The sequence below is a fragment of the Typopeltis vanoorti genome, chromosome 4 (assembly GCF_054136105.1).
Source record: "Typopeltis vanoorti isolate ZY-2024b chromosome 4, IOZ_Tvanoo_1.0, whole genome shotgun sequence".
NCBI classification, from domain to species: domain Eukaryota; kingdom Metazoa; phylum Arthropoda; class Arachnida; order Uropygi; family Thelyphonidae; genus Typopeltis; species Typopeltis vanoorti.
Genome location: NC_143552.1, coordinates 86644082 through 86662838, shown reverse-complemented (window position 1 = coordinate 86662838; position 18757 = coordinate 86644082). Strand labels below are relative to the sequence as shown.

At 35.9% G+C, this 18757-nt stretch overlaps 1 protein-coding gene across 1 annotated transcript in view; it reads right to left on the bottom strand.

Annotated features, from left to right (window-relative positions):
* The window catches only part of LOC150107476 (uncharacterized), a 574892-nt gene that overhangs the window by 275247 nt on the left and 280888 nt on the right, over positions 1-18757 (bottom strand). Inside the window, exon 12 of the mRNA XM_090392109.1 lies at positions 11846-11901. Within this exon, the coding sequence (XP_090248235.1) occupies positions 11846-11901 (56 nt within the window). The remainder of the gene's footprint in view (positions 1-11845; positions 11902-18757) is intronic.

The following is an 18757-nucleotide window of genomic DNA, read 5'->3' as shown; positions in this document are numbered from 1 at the left end:
CTGAGAAACCATTAATACTATCATTACACTTTCTACATTCACACTCTCATAATTCTCATGTACAACCTTGCCGTTTCTTGTCATATCGCTATTTTCTTCATTCTGAAGTTTGACAAAAATATCACACTCACGATCCGAAATACAGTTCAATTCCTCATTCTCCCTACATTTTCTACACACATTCAATCCTTTATTATCATCTATCCACACTCCGACCGCACTCCGTAAAGCGTACATTTCACAGCTAGTACTTATTTCATATAATACTTATTTCATCTCCTTAGTACTACTAAATGTGCAAAGGCAATAGTTTTACAAGCTTCCAGTGTACTGACATTTAAACAAATAAACAAACAAAAAAAAGAGTGGAATAATTAGTAATTTTTTCTTCTTCTTCTTCTTCCTAACATGGAATTTAAGCCACGTGGCCTGTTCCGGTCTCAAGAATTACTACCCTCTTGTGATGTTTATGATAAATGCCATTCTTGATATCTCTGGGCATTATCACATGGAGACTGCTTAGTGAACAGTTGTTTTATTAAGTTTTTCATCTCTACTAGTTTCATGTGTGTTGTAGTACCATTCTGTAGGAGAGTAAAATAATAATAAAAAAAAATACTAAACTGATATTACACTGACTGAGTTAAGCAACAAGCAAGTTAACGGTAACAATAATACAGAATATTTGAAACAGACAATAGGGTTTCTAGTAATTTTTTCTAATTACATAAAATCTGGAGTAGACAAGTAGAAATTTCTTTCCACATCATCTTCTCTTTCATGTTAGGCTGAATGGCCTACATGGTCAAGCAATTTAGCTTCTTAAAAACCTCATTACCAGAGCTCCAGAAATACAACTTAAATCTACTAGCCAGAAAAAAATTTTACTTGCCTAAGGTATTAGTCTACTTTATACAAACATTGCTAATGTGATGTTTAAAAAAAACCCTAAATGTTATGTTGATTCATGTAGTAATACATTTTTTTTTTAATTCTCCTTATATGTTACAAGTAATTATACAGAAATACGCTTTCCTTTAGGTTGGGTTTAAAATGTATGCCACAACACAGCACCTCACAATTCAGTTTGTGGGTCTTTCATTTATTGTTCATAATGAAGGGTGAATTAATATAAATTATTTGTGAACAATAATTTAACAGGTAAGACCAATAATAAAATTCACAAAAAACAAGAAAGTAAGTAGAACTCAATGTGGAGCCAGATTCACTTTTCTCATTTCAGTCACATGAGCAAGTCCTCAACTTGTCTTTGCAAGATAATTATATTTTTTAAATAACAGTATTAAAAAGCGTTTTTATTATATAAAATGTTCAAGTATTTAATTAAACTAAACTAATTCATGTTGTGAGCTGTGAAAATAAACTTAGGGCAATAATATATTACAACTGTACACCTACTTAAGGGATAAAGGTGTTAGAAAGATAAGATGTACTGCAGATGTACTGCAGTATTTAATTAGATTGTGCTAATTTGAATTTTTGTATTTAGAATTACCAGTTTATTTTGTTAATGAAATTATATTGTAAAGTAGAATTAATTGCTCTAAAAAAGAATAGATTGTCTATTACCTATGCCATGCATACTGTATATATGTGTAAGGTTAATTAATACTGAACTGAACGAATACACTGATTTGATTCTAAAATTCATTTATTGGAAATGAGTGATTTATTGTAATCTAATTTAAATGTATTCATGATATGAAAAACTTACTTAACTGAAAACAACCTGTAACTTCCTTATTGCTGGGGTAAAGGCCTCCTCCATTTCTGGAAGGTTGGGTCTACTTCTCCGATGGTGACCCACTTCTTCTTGGGAGAGCATATACATATTTGTCTGGATGAATGTACAAAGGTGAAAGACAATCACAAACATCCATGCCCTGGGTGGGATTCAAACAAGCAGCCTCTTGGCTGGAGAGCAGATACACTAACCACTCGGCCAACCAAGACGTTTTCAAGTAAAGTGCTATAATGATAACCCATAATGGCAGCTCATTTTTATCGCTTTGTGACTGAAGTGAACACCGGAAGTATGCCAAGTAGTAGAGTAGGTGCAGATTGAAAAGAACTCTATAATATCACTGTGAGAAAAGTTTTATTTTTTTTTAATCTGAAAGCAGATATTTACGAAGTGTCTGTCATATAGAAAGAAAACAATTAAAAGTTATCAACTGCCATGTTATGACAATGACAACAGAACAAATGTTGGGGGAGGGTAAGAGATATTATGGCAGGTTGAGATTTTAATTACTACAAAAAAATGAACAATATTTCACATAGAAAGAAAAATAAAGTTCTGATTCTTAAAGGAAATGTTTTGCTGATTCTTTAAAAGAGAATGTCATGGTATTCAAATTAAGGATTTCAATCCAGAAGTTTTATTTCCAACTCTCTGGAAATAAAACATCTTTAATGTATTCATTGGCAGCCAACCATGATCAAATAACTCGACAGTGAATGAAATGTTTTAAGAAGAAAAAAGTATAAATTATGAGAAAAAAAATAACATTCTAAAAAACCTGGTGTTGTTTTCATCACATGCTGCTTAAGATGTGAGTAATTAGTTTATTCTAAACATATCATGATCAGTGGCCTCAGTCTATAACAACATCCTATTCGATGTGCTATTATATGTATTTCAATCTCACACCAAATAACCTCAAAGCCATTATGTGTACTGCTATTCTCTATAGTTCTTCATCCTTAGCTTGTGCAATTCATCTGCAATCAGCAACAAGCCCCTCTTTTCTACTCCCTATTCATACAGGAGGCTATATATTCCTTCATTTCTATTTCTTCTTTTATATCATCCTTAATTAACTAAGTTTTGCTTATGCCAATTATTCGTAGATTTAATTAATGCCACAAACTCAGTTTCCTTCTTTTAATATACTAGTTATTATCATTTTATTAACATTTAACCTACATGAAGTTAAAAGACTCACTACAGGAGTTGTTTGCTGTCATACACAAAGATTCCCATATTTCCATATCCTACTATTTGCATAGGAGATTTTAACAGTCATCACACCATGTGGAATTACAATAATAATGATGGAAATGGTGAAGCATTAACAAACTGGGCTGAGCAAAACAATTTTAGCTTTATATATGATACAAAGGACAAAGGAACCTTTAAGGCTGCATCATGGAAGAGGAAATACAACCCAGACCTCTGCTTTGTTACCCAAAATTTGCAAAATCAGCCGATAAACACAACAAGACAAGTCCTTGAAGGTTTTTCCCACAGCCAACATCACCTTGGTAGAAGAAGGAATACAAATGCCAATAATAAGGTCCATTCCACAACAACTGGATAAAATAGTAAGACGGATACCACCTGTGAGTGAAAACTACAACAGATTCAGTGGAGCAGTCATATCAACAGTGAAGGAGTATATTCCAAGGGGTTTCCAAAAGAAATACATACCTTGCTGCAATAAAGACTGTGAAGAGTTATACCAAGTCTATTTAAAATCTGGTGACTGCAACATAGCTGACGAATTATTCCAGAAGCTTGATATTGAGTACAGAGAAAAATGGATAAAAACTACAGAGGACTTAGACTTTAAGAAATCAAGTAGAAAAGCATGGAACCTATTAAAGAAGTTAGGTGGAAGTAATCCAATCATTCGTAAAGATCCTTTTCATGACTCCAGATCAAACTGCCTGTCAAATAACCTCGCTGTCTAGAGCCTTGTGAGATCATCAGGCTTTGATGGCATTCATCCTAAGTTCTTGGCTAACTATGGAAAAAATGCTTATCAGTGGCTAACAAGATTCTTTTGTCATATTTTAAGGATGGGGAAACCTTCCAACAGCCTTTAAAAGAACCAAAATCTTCTTCTTCCTATCCAGTTCTAGGCCAAGTGGCTTGTTCCAGACTCAGTCCATCTTCTTCTTCTTGGTCATCCCCTATTCCTTGTTCCTCTAGGCTTATATGTTAAGATCTTTTTTTGGTAATCTTTCTCTCTGCATTCTTGCTATATGGTTTAGCCAGTTTTTCCTATATTTAATCATTGAGTCTGTTATGGAATTAATTTTTAATTATTTCACTATTTCTTTCTTTTTTTTTTTTTTTTTTATCTAATAGGGTTAGTTTTCCTGTTTTTCTAAGGAATTTCATTTCTACTGCATATCTCTGTATATCTCTTTTCCCAATGGTCCATATCTCACTTCCATATAACAGTGTAGTGTGGGAATTGTTTTTTGTAGACTCTAAGTCTTGTGTGTTTCTGTACATGGTTAGGTTTAAAGGTTCTATTAATTACTCCAGTGATTTTCATAAAGTTTATCATCTTAAAATCAATATCAATTTCATTTATGTAAGATAGTCATCATCATCAAATTCCTGACATGTACCCTCAAGGGGTGTACAGGATATGATGGTACTACATGAAAAACTAACATCATCAATAACTTCCTACCCAAAATTTTCTGCCAAATCAGTCTGTTACTTGTCAAGACTCCAACATTATCAGATCTTATATTTCTATCGTCTAAGGCACTTTGTACCATATCAATCCGCCTATATCTTGGTCTTCCTCTGGGTCGTTTTCCTGTAAACCTAACAGAGTACACTTGTTTTGCTAATCTTTCCTCACACATTCTGTTTAAGTGACTATACCACCTGAGATTAGCTCAGCTAACGCATTCCTGGATGATGACAATGTCAAGTTCTTTCCTAATATCCTCGTTTTTAATATGATACTGCCATTGAAGCCATCTGTTCACGCCTCTAACTTTTATCAGTACTCTCATATCTGCGGTCTCTAGTCTTTGGTCAAGTGTTTTACTTCTGACCCAGCTCTCAGATCCATAAGTTAAAACTAGTTTGAACACTGTCTTCTATACAGCTAATTTAGTGTTCTGACTAATTTCTCTCTTCTTCCATATGAATTTATTCAATTGACTTCCTACCATACCAGCTTTGTTGATTCTGCTGTCTATTTCCATATTTACTTTACCATCTTCACTAAAAATCATGCCTAAGTAGCTTAAATGTTTTACTTGTTCCACAGGTTCAACGTTCAAAACACGGTTGACATTTTCAATGATTCTACCTATTTTCATTGTCTTTGTCTTTTTATTGCTAACCTTCATACCATATCTATTACAGCAGTTATTCAATTTAGTCAGGGAATCTTGCAAACTTGTAGCGGATTTATTTTGAAGTATAACATCATCCACATAAAGCAAAGAGCTGACATTAACATCTCCAATTCTGATATCATGTTTAATACCACTTTCCTTCATAATGTGATCCATATAGATAATGAATAACAGAGGGGATAATGTACATCCTTGTCTCACACCAGATTTAACATTAAATCATCTTCCTGTACTTCCTTCAATTCTAACTGCTGACTTGCAACTCAAATAAAGACTAAGTATTGCTTGATATAATGCCCCATTGACACCATATAACTGTAGTGTATTGAATAGCTTCTCTCTTCGCACCTTGTCGTATGCCTTTTCCAGATCGACAAAACTTAAATACAGATCTTTGTTATATTCCCATGCTTCCCTCTGTCCAGGCCTTCTGAACTATGCAGTGCAGCCACTGTAAGACTTTTATACCACCATACTTCAGCATTTCTGGTCGAATCTCATCTACTCCTGCTGCCTTTCCACATTTCAAGTCTTTGATGGCTTCTTCTACTTCAAGTATGGATATATATTCCTGACTGTATGCTTGTTGAGTGTTTTTTACCACTGTGCTATCACTGCTTGTTTCATTTAGCAATTTTTCAAAGTAATTACTCCATACTTCAAGGATATCTTTTTCTCCCATTTTCATGTCACCTTTATCATCTCTAACTCCTTTTACAGCACTCTTTCCTCCATTTCTAAGCTTCTTCAACAACCTCCAGAATATCTTACTACCTTCTTGATATTTATTTTCTATGTTCTTGCCAAAGTCCTTCCATGACTTTTGTTTAGCTAGTTTTACACAGTGTTTAGATTTCTTACATTTGTCTCTGTATTCTCTAAGAGCACAAGCTGATTTATTTGCCAGGAACTTTTGATATGGTTTCTTTTCCTTCACTGCCTGTTTAACTTCCTGTGTCCACCATGGAGTTCTAATTTTTCTATCCTTGCTGACAACTTCACCACATGCCTCTCTAGCTGAATCAATCAGGGCTTTCTTCAAGGCTTGCCACTGAATCTCCAAGGTTTGATTCCTGTTCTCAAACTCTTTCATTTTTTCTTCAATAATCTTTGTGTATTTTAGTCTATAGTTCACATCTAAGAGTTGCTCAACTTTTATTCGCTTTAAAACTTTTTTACATGTTATTCTTTTCAATATGAAATTCAATTTTATCCTGCTCAAGACTAAATAGTGATCACTTCGAATTTCAAATCCTCTGTATACTCTGGTGTCCTGCACCAGGGAGAAAACATCACTATCAATAATAACGTAGTCAATGAGACTTTTCTTATTCCTTGCCTCTTGTCTCCATGTGAATTTGTGCACATTTTTATGCTGGAACACGGTGTTAGTAATAACTAGTCCATGTCCTGAGCAGAAATCCAACAGGTATTTGCCATTATTATTAGCTTTGCTCTTTTCTCCAAATTTTCCCAAAATATTTTTGTATGTCTGACAATCACTACCTACTCTGCTATTTAGATTCCCAACAAGGACCAACTTTTCCTTTTTTGTGTGTTAGTAGCTTTCTCTAGAGCCTCAAAAAATTCCTCCACTTCTACCTTAGTAGAGCCTTCTGTGGGACCATAGGCACAAATAAGTCTCATTGTCCAGTTCCCCATTTTGATATTTGCCCACATCACTCTACTTGAGACTGCCTGCCATGCAAGAAGATTAGCCTCGTATTTAGTGTTGAAAACTATGGCTACCCCTTCTTTTCCTCGATTGTCATTGCCTGAATATAACATTTTGTATTTATTGCTCAGAAAGATCTCACCAGTTTTTGTGTTTTTTGTTTCAGTCACCCTTATTATGTCAATCTGGTACTTATCTAATTCGTCAGCTAGCTCCATTTCTTTGCCATTCAAGCTTCTTATGTTGATGGGTACTGATCTTTAACTCTAGTGATGTCGAGTTGGGGTGTGCTGTCAAATTGATTTGTTCAGCTACTGGAACAAAATTGTTCCAGTAGCTGACTTTTCACTGTTTGCCCTGGTTACTTGGTGAAAACAACGGGGGACCTTGTTTAACCAGGCGACGCCCCCAGCCGGCATGAAATTTTGTCATGTTGTACCATCATTTTGTATCAATAAGAATACAATTTGGTCGGCTAAATCCCAAAATGCCAGCCCATCCTCGTTCGTTCAGTATCCAGGTAACAGGGTGCACCATGAGAAGGTCAGAAGCCATGGCCGGTTCTCCGCATTCCTTTAAAGGGTATGTGGAGGTCTCCTCTCAGTTATACAGCTTTGACCCTTAAGCACCCCATGTAAGATAGTTTACAACCTAAGTATTCAAAATTATTAACTTGTTCAATTATTTTATTATTTATTACTATTTTACTTCTGACATGGTTATTTCCATGAACAGCCATGACTTTAGTTTTCTCTGTTGACATTTCTAGGCTATATTGTTGTATAATATTATTTAAATTATAGATTTAAATTTCTGCGTTTCATCTTCAGTCTTTCCAAAGATGATCTCATCATCAGCAAAGAGTAGTGTGTCTATTTTTGTATATCGATTAATTTGGAAGCCACATGTATTTAAAGAACCCAAATAATAGCCATATTAAAACCCAACAAGCTTCAAGATCAAGCAGAGTGTTATCGTCCAATTGCGCTCCTCAGTTGCTGTTAGAGTTTTAAACCCCTCAAGAGACCTTAACAGAATTGGGCTAAAAATATCTGAAATTATCCCTGTTGAGCAAGTAGGCTTTAGGACTCAGCATAGTTACAGACCAAGTACTAAGCCTTACTACTCACATCGAAGCAGGCTTTCAGAGATGTTTGAAAACTTCTGTTGTGTTGATCTTACTGCTGCATACGACACAGTATGGAAAGAGGGGTTGCTATACAAGCTGATACAAGTCATACCATGCCAATCCATCATACGACTTATTGGTAACATGCTTTCTGACAAGCTCTTTCATGTGATACTGGGAAACAAAATGAGCAAACAAAGCTGAACAATGGGTTCCTGCAGTGCTCAGTATGAACACCAGTCTTATTCAATGTATATACATCTGATCTACTGACAACTAGGTCAAGAAAATGTGCTTATGCTGACGATATAGCCCTCTCCACCCAACAGAAGAACATCAAGGTAACTCAAGATATTCTCATAAATGACCTTAGAACCATTGGGGAATACTTTCATAAATGGAGATTAACACCAATTATAAGACCAAGGTTAGCTCTTTTCACCTAAACACCAAATTGGCAAATAGGAAACTTCAGGGCAGCTTTAATAATACAATGCTGCAGCACCAAGATTTCCCTAAATATCTGGGTATTACCTTGGATAAAACATTATCTTTCAAAAGACATCTGGAGAATATCTCTTTAAAGATCAGAACCCATAATAACATTATACAAAAACTGTATAGTTCTACATGGGTTCTTCTGCAATTACACTGCAATGCTCCACGTTGGGCCTAGTCTACTCTTCAGCAGAATATTGTGTTCACCAGTATGGCTAAACAGTCCTCATATCAAGGAAATCGACATGCCAATAAATGCAGTGATGAGGACAATAACAGGTTGTGTCAAATCCACTCTCCTCTACCAGCTTCTAACTTTGAGCAATACTGCACCGAATCTGCACAGACAAGATGCTCTAGTAAAAGAGTACAAAAAAATAAACAGTAATGCTCTGTTACCAATACATGAAGACTTCCCATATATAAGTATAAATCACCTTAAATTCCAACAGCCTCCACTAATACTGGCTGAAGAACTAGTAAATAGCAATTTCAATGTTAATTAGAAATGGCTAGAAACTTGGAAAGAAAAACTGCCAGACTTAAACAAGTATATCCTTCCCAACCAAAATCCAAAAGGGATTGAGCTTCCATGTCATCTATGGAAAAGCTTAAATAGGATACGCACAGGACATGATATCTGTGCAGACAGCTTACACAAGTGGGGAAGGTCACCTACACCCAATGTGATTGTGGGACCATAAACCAAACCATTTGGCACATTGTGGAAGACTGCAGCAATAAGAACCTACCCTGGTGACCTGAGAGACTTTTTTGAGGCAGATCCTTCAGCTCTTGAATGGCTATCTGAACTAGACTTAAAATTTTAGTGACTTTTTTACTGATATTTGTATATGATCTGAACTAGACTTAAAATTTTAGTGAATTTTTTACTGATATTTGTATATGATCTGAACTAGACTTAAAATTTTAGTAAATTTTTTACTGATATTTGTATATGTGCATTACTTGTCTCATTTTTATTATCTGCACAAATATGTATTTATATATTTTGATGTCATGAGTCTTTATTATACCATATGATAAATAAATAAATACACTAAGACCACTGAAAAGTGCATTAAATTCATTCTCCATTTCCACACTCCATGATACTCTCAGGCAATGTACCTCTTTCACCACTGCCGTGCTCACACAAAATTTATACAGCTTCCAGAAATGGCCTCCCTTGTTCTGTCCCTGTTTCTCTTTATTCTAATGAAAATCTCTTTCATAATCAAATCCTCTTCCTCTCCTCCTCTTACAGTGACATTACTCCTATCAATATGAGTAAATGGGACTGTAATTTCAGGTCAATGTCCATCATTCTCAGATCCCTCAACACCTCCACATCTTTTAAAAATTTCTCCAACTACAATATAATCTATATCCCATTCTTGTCTACCAAATTGCAAAACCTCTGTAACAGTGAACTGGCAGCCTCTACAAGCAGTTTATTCAGCTATTCTTGTAATGCCACACTACTCTGCTCCTCACAGTTCTCCAAAATTTTGCATTGTCATCCTCATAGAGGTACTCAATGAATGATCCATTATTCATATAACCCACTCATTAAGTACCTGTATGCATATCCTATATCAAATGTGATAAAAAAGTTTCATTACATATAAAACTTTTCATATTCTCATCCCTGAGGTTTTCACGATACTAAATGATAGCTTGGGATGAATCCTATAATTTACAACCTCCATACATGATGAAACCACACTGCTACCTCATTACTACTATAATCCAGAAAAAAAAGTCATCTCTTACAGCAAACTTAGAAAATGTTTATGTATGTATACAATCTCTTAATTACCCGAGTTTAAAATAGCTAAACTTTCAGTTAACCATACCTTCAGTCATGTGACCAGCAAACTGATTTCCAAAAGCAAATTGTTATTTGAAAAATCACTCTATGTATGCATATACACTGCTTAAAAATAAGTCAATGGACACCCTAGTGTGACGAACAAACAGCCATGGCACCCACTTTAATAAGAATTATCTGCTGAATTTGATCCAAATCCAACAGATAACTGATTCCTATGTTCCAACACCTAAAGATTCTTCAACAGACTGCAGGGTTCTAATCCCTTATATTTCTGGTATCTCTGAAGTTATTGGTAGAATCTTGAAAAGTATCACCTTATTCCCAGATATTTGCCTATTAACAAAATTTCTCATCTGTTACCTGTCACCTCTAATATTAGCTGGTGTTTATCAGATACCTTGTGAATGTAATTTGATATACTTTGGACAGGAAGGCTGTTTTGTGGAAAAAATAATTAACGAACATCAATATTATATTGAATATGTGAAACTTCAAAAGTATGGTCTGGCACAGTATAGTATTGACACTAAACACAGTATCTGGTGGGATAAAGCTTGTCTTCTCCACAGAAGCAGTTTTAAATATGAACCTGTTCAAAGAAAGTTGTGAAGCCCTTTATATATAAAATTAATATAATATATTTATATTATTTATTAATATATTATATTACTTTCCGGCTCTTGCCATCCATTTATAATTAGTAAACCAATTGTTCTACATACCTTGTATTCTTGTTCTTTGATTGTTTCTACACACTGATGACATACTGTTATTTTCAGTGCAAAATATCTGTACTTTCATTAAAGTTAATTACTGTGATTATTTGTGTAATTTGTTGCTCATATTATCCTTTGTAGCACCCTACAGTCATGTTTGGTGAGTGTGGCAGGTCGTCCACTGCAGGTAGCACTTGCACTTGACTCCCTGCACTTCCATTTCAGTATGGTATCACTAACTGTTAACCTGGGATGGTCCAATTTGTCAACAATTTGCCAAACAGACAGGCTTGCAACATGGCATCCTATCACAACACCTGTTTCAAACTCTGTCAGTTCCCTTCTCATAGCCATTTCACCCAAACACAGTTGCACTGACTTTGGGAGCATCGCTTTCCTCCAATTTACAAACACATGACTCATTACATGGCATGATGTGCCTTGATATTCATGGGCATGTCTGATGACCTCTTTCCAAGTAGTGTGTATGTGTATACATATAAATATATATTTATTTTTTATTTTCAGTATGCAATTTACATACAAAATATAGAGCAAACCACCTATCTATACTGTTTTGAAATATTACCTTTGATAAGCTTTAAAAAATTACAAATAATGAACACGTTTAAATTAAAATCCTGATGATGTTTTCAAATGTTAACTGTAAATAACTACAAAGAAATCGCATATCTACATATTGTAAAATATTATCATTGTTATGATTTATAAAAAAAAAAAAAAAAAAAGTAAGAAAAGAAAAGAAAAAAAAAGAAGAAAAAAACAAACCACAAATTATTTAATTAATTGCTTAATCTTTATCAAATATTAAGCATAAAAAAAGTGAAACTAACCTGTCATGTGCTCCAAAGAACCTTGCATCTATAGTATCATCAACAATGCGTACAACCTAAAAAATGCATATATTATATATGCAAATGACTATATTATATTAGCATTAAGCAACATGAGATATCATCAAAATATATCCAAAATGTTTATATCAAATACAACAGTAAAAATAAACACTCGCTTCAAATGAGATAACAACACATGTAGGCAATACACTAAAGAAAACTTTCATTCTGAGTGTAGAACAGCTGATTTAAAATCAAAGATTAACCATAATAAAATGTACATTTAGTTTGGTTAGTTTCAGTCATTCTGAGAAGATTTAGAAATTTAGGCTTCCATGACAATCACAAATCAGGGCAAAAAAACTTCAGTGATTTTCAACTGAAGAGATCTATTGAAGTTCACTGTATCATTCCTTTTTACAAATGTTCCAGAAGACAACACACTAGTTGCCCTTACAAAATTTATTTTCCTGACATTTGTAAACTTTTCTAGGCATTATTTTAAATTGAGATGTTTTAGGTGAACAACAAGCTCTTTAAACAAGCTGAAGGTGCTGCAATGGACTTTCTACTTTCAACACCTATTGCTAACTTGGAATTGTCTGAATTTTTGGCAGTTTGGCTTTCCTCAGGTCCAAGTATGGTTGAGATACATAGACGATGATAACTAATAATTAAGGAATTAACAGCATACACTAGAAATATAAATTAAAAACAAATTTAATAAATACTTTCCAATATTTCGGCAACGTCACGTTGCCAACTTCTTGGGAACTTAAAATAAAGAACAGGTGCACGCAAGTGCTACATAACAGCAAATGAGAAACGAAGCGAGGAAGCTGCCATTTTCCTAAAGTCCTGATGGTGCCCCCTGGCGGGCTATATTAGTAGTTATTGACCTTTGGGCTGAAGTTTTTCTGATATATGTTTCCCAAATTTGGGGCAGTCTTATGCACCCAAATTTGTTGAGGTTTGGCATGTTCCTAAGGGCTGACGCTGATTCCATGAATAGTCTTTCATATTTGAACTTGCTGCAGTTTATTACTGTGGCTTTCTTCCACCTTATTCTGTGGCGGGTATCCAGAGCATGGTCTGCAAGCCCAGAGTGGCTGTACTGGTGAAATCAGGTGTAGTCCTTGTGTTCTGAGATTCTGATATTTGCTGTCCTGACTGTTTGGCCAAAGTAGGGCAATTTACTGCAAGGGATCTCGTATACACCAGGTAGGTCTAGGGGAAGTGGTTGGTCTTTAGTGGAGCAGATAAGGGATGCCAATTTTCTATATGGTCTATAACAGGTGGTTAAATCATGTTTTTTTTAGAATTTTGTTGATTTTTTCCAAGGTGCCTTGGATGTAGGGGATGGTGATAGAGTCAGAATAATCTTTTTTGTGAAGGGGGGAGGTGAGTTGTGGATAACTGGTTTAAGTATTTTTTTGGATTTTTTTTTTTTTTTTTTTTGGGGGGGGGGGGTAGCCATTGGCTGAGAAAGTGTTAAGGATGTGATTTAGTTCAGTGGTTAGGCTTAATCATTTGAACAGATAAGTTTTGCCCTGTTGAATAGTGTCTTAATAACTCCGTATTGTTGTGTGTGTGTGGGGGGGGGGGGGGGGAATTGTTGGTGAATGTATCTGCCTGTATGGGTGGGTTTTCTATAAACTGAGAAACCCAAGGTTCCATCAGTTTGGCGGGTGACTAGTGTGTCTAGGAAGGGGAGGCTATTGTTTTTCTCTTTTTCTGAGGTGAACTTGATCCTAGGGTGTTGGTTGTTTAAGTGTGTTAAGAAGGAGAGGAGTGTATCCAGGCCATGTGGCCAAATAGCGAAACATCATCAATGCAGCAAAGCCATATGGTAGGTTTTTGTGGGGCTTAGTTTAAGGCTTTCTCTTCAAAAGTCTCCATAAAGAAGTTGGCCAAGGGTGGGGAAAGTGGTGAACCCCTGGCTGTCCCCTCAATCTGTTTGTAGAATTTTTCCTGCCAAACGAAATAGCCTGAGTTCATTGTGAACTGAAATAGGGCTGAGATATTGGGAGGAAATTTAGCTTGGATTAGCTCTAAGGTTTTGAGGGGGGGACATTTGTGAATAAGGAGGAGAAGTCAAAACTGACCATTATGTCATTAAGTTGGAGTGTAAGGTTTTTCTATGCTGGCTTTGAAGTGGGCTGAGTTTTTTATGTGCGATGGTGTATTGCCAGTATAGTGTGAGAGCGCTTTGGCTAAATACTTAGCTAGTTTGTAAGTGGGGGAATCAATGCCATCCACTATGGGACGTCATGGCACATTTTCTTTGTGTATTTTTGGGAGCCCATATATAAGGGGGGGGGGGGGGGTCTAGAGTTATATGGTTTTAGTCTGTTAGTAATCTCCACAGGCCAAGAAGTAACCTTCTTAGGGAGCCTATGGAGTTTTCTAATTTGTGAGTTGGTGGGATTGTATTCAATGGGGAGGTAAGTAGCTCGATCTAATAGTAAAGCCTTAAGCTTATCCGCTTTGGTGATAACTATTTCTTTTTTTTTCTTTAATTCTTGTAGTGACTTGTATTCACTAATGGATATGTTGGTTTTTGGTGGTTTGCTTTTGTGAGAACACAGGCTACATCCAATCTAATATCGTTGCCGATGTGGTTTGGAAGGTGGCGAATCCTGCGTTCAATCTGGATCATGAATTCCTTGGCCGGTAATTTCCTAGGAGCAATGGCAAAGTTGTGACCATGTGACAGAGCGTTGAGTGCTTCAGACTTCAAGGTAACTGACGAAAGGTTAACTACAGTGTTGGTTTGTAGTTTTTGTTTGGACGTCGAGTTCTTTTTTAGTTTATCAAACTTGTTGATATGTCGACTCCGTTTTCGTTTGAATTCTTTATTTGCTGCCGTACACAAGACGTCATGTAGAATTGACCAAAGTTCGTGATTAAGCGTATTTGAAAGCTCATCCTGTAGCGCTAAAATAGCTCTGTTTATATTGGCTAGGGAACCGCGTGTAGCGGTAATTTGCTCCCGAAGTAAAGCCTGGCTTGCCTTGCTTGGTTCCCTAGCCAACATAAACATAGCTATTTTAGTGCTATTTTAAATTTGGGAAACATATATCAGAAGAACTTCACCCCAAAGGCCAATAACTACCAATAGAGCCCACCAGGGGGCACATCAGGACTTTAGGAAAACGGTAGCTTACTCGCTTCGTTTCTCATTTGCTGTTATGTAGCACTTGCGTGCACCTGTTCTTTATTTTAAGTTCCCAAGAAGATGGCAACGTGACATTGCCAAAATATTGGAAAGTATTTATTAAATTTGTTTTTAATTTATATTTCTAATGTATGCTGTCAATTCCTTAATTATTAGTTATCATGTTTAACCAGCGTATAAGCCTTTCAACAAGAAAAACATAGACGATGTCTTTGCCATTTGTTCACATAGGCTCTTTCTAACTTTCTAAATTTCCTCAACACTATCTATCCTCCAAATTAGTTTTACTCCATAAGAAAAAAAAAAGAAAGGGCTCTAGCCTTTTTTGGATACTTTTGTTATAAGGCAAGTGAACTGGTTCCTCACTATAATAAGCCCATGCACGCACGCATGCACGCACACACACACACACACACACAGGCATACATACCATTTCACATCACCATCCTGCTCAGAAACTTGGAATTTTTAAAACTTTAGCCTTCAAGACAAAATGAATTTTGTCTAATGTACCAAGAACAGCAGGTCCTACTTACATCTTTCAAAATGGACACACACACACACACACACACACACACACACACACACACACACACACACACACACACACACACACACACACACACACACACACACAAAAATCCTTTAAAAGAACAATAAGCCCCATTCCCCCAAACCAGATTACATATACACCACAACTTTACCCTGCATGAAAAGTGCAATGAAGAAAGCAGACTCCCTCCTGAAACAACACAGAATCAGAACAGTATACAAGCCTATAAACAAAGTTTCCACTCTCTTAACATAAATCAAGGATCATTCCTCTTCCTTTCCCAGGTGTCTACAGCATCCTCTGCCAGTGTGGAACTCGGTATTTTGAGAGATAGGACAGACTACCTTGGTCAGAAAACAAACATAAAAAATTCATTCAGTATGGATAACCAAAAAAGTAGACTAGTACAACATGCTTGGAGGAAGACCATTTCATCAGATGGAAGAAAGTCAAGCTACTTCACAAATTCCAGATTAAATCAGAGAAGCTGTTTCTGAAAATGCCATAAGTTAATACAGAAACTGGTTAACTGCAACACAACTGGTGTGATCTTACATAGATTTTGGTGAACATTCCTATCTATCCATCAGTATTAATAATAGATATTACCATTACTTTACCTGTACATTATTTTACCTTACAATTACCTTACAATTAATTACTTAACAATACATTCTGATGTATTGATAAAGTGCCTCTGATAATGCTGTTTGAGCTAACAAAATGTCATCTTATAAATAATTAATAATAAGTTGACAGTCTAACTAGAGGGAATGGAGTTGGATATTAGACTAATGCAATGGATTGGAGATTGGCTGTCTGATAGATATTGATAAGTTGTGTGTTGGGGAGGAGCAATATCCCAGAAGAGGAAAGTTACTAGTGGTGTGCTTCAGGGGTCTGTTTAAGGGCCATTGCTGCTTAACTGGTATGTTAATGATATTGGGGAAGATTTGAATGGGGATATACAGTTGTTTATGGATGACACAAAGTTGGTACGAACTATGAGGAGTAGAGCAGATGTTGTGGCCTTACAAGAAGACTTGGAATAGACTGAGTGAATAGGTACAGGAGTGGAAATGACAGTTCAACACTGCAAAATGTAAGGTTTTAAAATATGGAAAACAAAGATGGGATGTAAAAATTTGCTCTTGGTGGGGATATATTGTTGGAGGTAGAGGAAATAAGAGATCTTCAGGTGATGGTGGATAAGGATCTAAAATTCAGAGGACATATTGCCAAAATTGTGAGGACATCACAACGAATTCTGCCAAGATTTTATGCAGAGGACAATGACTTGTAGAAGTTACACAGATTTGGTCACCTGGTTTTCAAAAGGATAAACATATGCTGGAGAGGGTCCAGAGGCAGTTGACCAAAATAGTTTCTGATATCTGGAATGATGAATATAAAGAAAGGTTGAGACAATACAATTTACCAATATACCTAGTCGATAGGATAACTAAATACTTAAGGAATTGACAGACTGCCAGCGTACACCAGAAATATAAATTAAATCAACTTTAATATATACTTTCCGATATAGTTCTGACCAAGCCCTAACTACTGAACTAAATCACATCCTTAACACTTTCTCAGCCAATGGCTACCACTCCCAAAAAATCCAAAAAATACTAAAACCAGTTATCCACAACCCCCCCCCCCCCCTTTCACAAAAAAGATTACTCTAAATCCATCACTATTCCCTACATCCGAGGCACCTCGGAAAAAATCAAAAATATCCTAAAAAAACATGACTTGACCTCTTGTTACAGACCATATAGACAATTGGCAACCCTTATCCACTCCACTAAAGACCAACCACTTCCCCTAGACCTACCTGGTGTATACCAGGTCCCTTGCAGCTGTAAATTGTCCTATTTTGGCCAAACAGGCAGGACAGCAAATATCAGAATTTCAGAACACAAGGACTACATCCGATTTCACCAGTACAGCTGCTCTGGGCTTGCAGACCATGCTCTGGATACCCGCCACAGAATAAGGTGGAAGAAAGCCACAGTTATACACTGCAGCAAGTTCAAATATGAAAGACTATTCATGGAATCAGCCCCAGTCCATAGGAACATGCCAAACCTTAACAAATTTGGATGCATGAGACTGCCCCAAATTTGGGAAACATATATCAGAAGAACTTCAGCCCAAAGGCCAATAACTATCAAATATAGCCCGCCAGGGGCACCATCAGGACTTTAGGAAAACGGTAGCTTTCTCGCTTCATTTCTCATTTGCTGTTATGTAGTACTTGCGTGCACGTCTTTATCTTAAGTTCCATGAAGATGGCAACGTGACATTGCCGAAATATCGGAAAGTATATATTAAAGTTGATTTAATTTATATTTTTAGTGTACGCTGTCAATTCCTTAAGTATTTAGTTATCATGTTTAACCAGCGTATAAGCCTTTCTACAAGAATTACTAATGGATAGGAGGAAGATGAGTAATGTGATATTGATGTACAAGTTGGTAAGGGGTTGTTATAGGATTAATGCTGAAGAGGTTTTTCATAAAATGGTGGAAGATTGGGGAAAAAACAAGAAATCATTCCTGGAAGCTGTATAAGGAGGGTGTGAGCAGGGGGAATGAGAAGCAGGGTTTTTGGATGGAGAGTTGTGAATGATTGGAAAGCATTGCCTTAGAGCATGGTGTCTGCAGAGAATTTGAATGTGTTTAAGGCATGGTATGATAAGCAGTGTATATAACAAAAGGGACCTAGGAGGTCCCTTTTGTTATACACATATTAATAATAATAATTTTAGCCAATAAATTATTTATGTGCATTCCATTTTCTAGATAGTTTTCTGTTTTAGAAACTTCAACATGAATCACAGCAAAAGCTACAGAAATTTGAATATGCTAGCTGGTGAGTAGCTGCAGACTGGACAAAATAAAAAAAAATTATTTAATAAAAAATAACTTTCCATACAAAATCCATTAAACTTTTTTTGCATGACAAGTAGGATTTCACATAATTTGTTGAGTCCTGCATAAGTTGATTCAACCCTTCTGAGCACTTAGACAGATGTTTGCATATACTGTTGATTAAAGCTGAAAGAAAATATAATAGAATTAACTATCCATAGTTGGTTTAACTGATATTAGTTCTGTCCTCCTACCAGAAGACTCCACTGAGTACAAATATACAGAGAAGAAAAGATCCA